Here is a 2924-nt window from a genome sequence, read left to right on the forward strand (position 1 = left end):
TTAGAATATTAATCATTAGACATAAGCTTACTAGCTTGCCATTACATCAGTACATACTACCAAGGACATAACAATAGGTGCTAAAAACAGAATACTCAAGTTTGGTTCTATTGCTACTGTATCATCCCAAATACCAATCGCAGTGATCTACATAGTACCATATAGCTTTCTACTATAATAGAATATGTTACTAAGAACCTAAATCTAGGGTTCAAGAACAGAACAGACCTGTGTTATCTCAAATATCAACTTCTGAACTCTGTATAGCAGCCATATGATCAGACTGCCATGCCTACTATTATATCAGCATATGACACCAACAACCCAAAACTAGAGACTTTCTGCCTCTGTGTCATCTCAAATATCAACTTCTGAACTCTGCATAGCAGTCATACAATCATTTCATGTAGTTTAGCCTACTCTTATATTAGCACGTGACACCAACAACCCAAAACTAGGCATCTCTTGCATCTGTGTCATCTCAAATGCCAACTCCTGAGCAACTCCTACGCAATGAGACTGTAAACCAGCGATGCAATACAAACACCATGACAATGTTAGCTAGCACTCAGGAATAGGAGCTTGAAACAGAGTAGGCCTCTTCCATAATGTCAACTTCTGAGCTCTATGATAGTAGGCGTAATCAGACTGTCAACGAGTAATAAGATAAAAATCATGACAACATAACCTAGCCCACTACTACGCCAGCATACCAGGTACCCAAAGATGGGGACCTAGGACGATGCTAGGACCTTCTCATCCTTGCTCCATTCCGTGTACCAGCTCGTGAGTTTTGCACAGTACCTCTTCAACAGTATAAAAGTGGTTTCGTGGCAAATAACGAAGAAAGGAAAGAGTATCGAGATCTCTGGGAGGAACTTCGTCACTTCTTGTCTTCGGGCTGCCTCTCAACAGTGACGTTACACCTGAACCGGTCGCTCTCGAAGCCTGGGTTCGTCGTGCCGTTCTGTTTCGAGCACTCTTTCGCCCTGTCACGCTCATCGGTTTGTATCTTCTTCAGCCTCTTCGCTCCGAACTTCTTCTTGCCACTGTCCTCGAACGGAACTTTCTCTATCTTATCGAGATTCTTCGCGTTGTTGATAGCCTCGATGTCTTTCGTCCGTTCATTCCCCGTCTCCTGCTCCTTGATGAAGGCCTGATTGTCGATCCCTGCTAAATTGTTAGGCTCGTTCTTTTTCTCCTCGTTCTGCGATTGCTTCTTCTCTTCCAACCCAATCTCTATGATCCCACTCTCTAGACCGTTTTGGTTCTCGACTTTTTTGGGCTTCTTTTTCACGATGTCGTTGCCTTCTACTTGCGGCTGTTTCTTCAAATAGGCTACATTGAAGATGTAGTACATCACGCCGGTGATCAGAGTTATCACAGCGAAGATTCGGTAGGTTGGTCGTGTGCCAAAGGCTTTCATCAGGTATCCACCAATCAAGCTTCCTGCACCCTTGCCTAGGAGTAACAGAGAACGATTGTTATTGAAAATGTTAATCTTGTTAATCTGTTCTATCAGATCTACAGGGTGTTCCATTTCAATCGATCTAGTCGAATATCTCTGAAGCTATTGATGATACGGAAGATATGGTAATGATGGTGATGATAATGGTTTGAGGAAGCACATGATTCGATGTAGGTAAATTTTTCCTAGGTGGAAGCATGAAGGACAGATGAAGGTCGACTTAATTTTTCTGAACCGAAGTCACGTATTCTTTGATATATAAGTTTGATGTGTATTTTTCTGTAGCATGGATCGATTCGAATGGGACACCCTGTGTATTATACAACATTCAATATGACCGATTTCAGAGTAGTTAATTAGTTTTTGAAAAGTCAAACGATAATTTTCGACTTTGGTTTGGTTTGGTTGGTTTCTCGTTTATTTCTCATATATGTGATATATTTGTAATCATCTTTATCTATTTTTTATCTAAATTATCTTGCAACGGTGAGCTTGGCAGTTTGACAGTCTTTTGGGATCAATATAAGGATTGTCAGAATTTAGAAATATTTTCTAGAACGCTGTTAAAACAATTTTTTAGTGATAAAGGTATATCGATTTTTGTCTAGTTATTTTTATCTTCACGATTTTACACTAGGGGACTTAGGACCCCAGGAGCGATCGTAAAGTCCAAAGGTACCTTTGTCATTATAACTTGATCTGTACAACGGTTTAGGTATTAACAGTTAGCATTGTTAATATCTATTGTTAATACCTAACTATTGTTAATAGTTGTTAACAGGGAAAATAATATTTTCCTTACCAACTCCATAGTAAACTCCGCCTAGTAATCCCTGTATCGAGCTGTCAGTGGTGGTGGTAGACAGTTTGGCTGCGTAAGTGACAGCAGCAGTGAAGCTGAGTGATAAAGTGACAGATTCCAAGGCTTCGAAGATGAGAGTATGCCAAGGGTTGTATATCAAAGAGTAACCTGTGAAAGAGAGTGGACCATTGTTGAAAAATTTAAAAATGAAATTTGAATATCACGCTGTGAGAATCGTAGAATCCATTCAAGCTAACAGAATGGTCTGGAACGACGATTTTTAATTTGTATGATACACATAAATCAATTGCTATAATATTGGAGTATGTTAAAAAATATATACGACTATATGTACATATATACAAGTATATGCACCAGTAAGGTGCAATTCTGATTTATGATTTATATGTCCAGTATTTCTGAAATTTATTGGTAAAACGAATATCCCATAACTCGAGAAAATATTTTGAGGTGGATTAATATTACAGAAAGATATCTTAGAAGAAGATTTGAAACATGCTATCATATTCTGTTACATCTGTTTGTTATTACAATAACAATTATTATTATAGTTATTATTATAATTATATTGTTTTATTATTATTAGTATATTTATTATTATAACAATATTATAATAATTAAAATGTAAATTAT

At 37.6% G+C, this 2924-nt stretch overlaps 1 protein-coding gene across 1 annotated transcript in view; it reads right to left on the minus strand.

Moving 5' to 3' along the window:
* LOC108548817 (major facilitator superfamily domain-containing protein 6) overlaps positions 1 to 2924 on the minus strand; it is a 60134-nt gene continuing 57210 nt past the window's right edge. The window contains exons 10-11 of the mRNA XM_017901941.1: positions 2271 to 2438; positions 1 to 1461 (exon numbers count right to left, since the gene is read on the minus strand). Of these exons, the coding sequence (XP_017757430.1) occupies positions 884 to 1461; positions 2271 to 2438 (746 nt within the window). The 3' untranslated portion in view covers positions 1 to 883. The remainder of the gene's footprint in view (positions 1462 to 2270; positions 2439 to 2924) is intronic.

This window comes from Eufriesea mexicana, unplaced genomic scaffold, assembly GCF_001483705.2.
Source record: "Eufriesea mexicana isolate 0111107269 unplaced genomic scaffold, ASM148370v2 scaffold474474812, whole genome shotgun sequence".
NCBI lineage: Eukaryota > Metazoa > Arthropoda > Insecta > Hymenoptera > Apidae > Eufriesea > Eufriesea mexicana.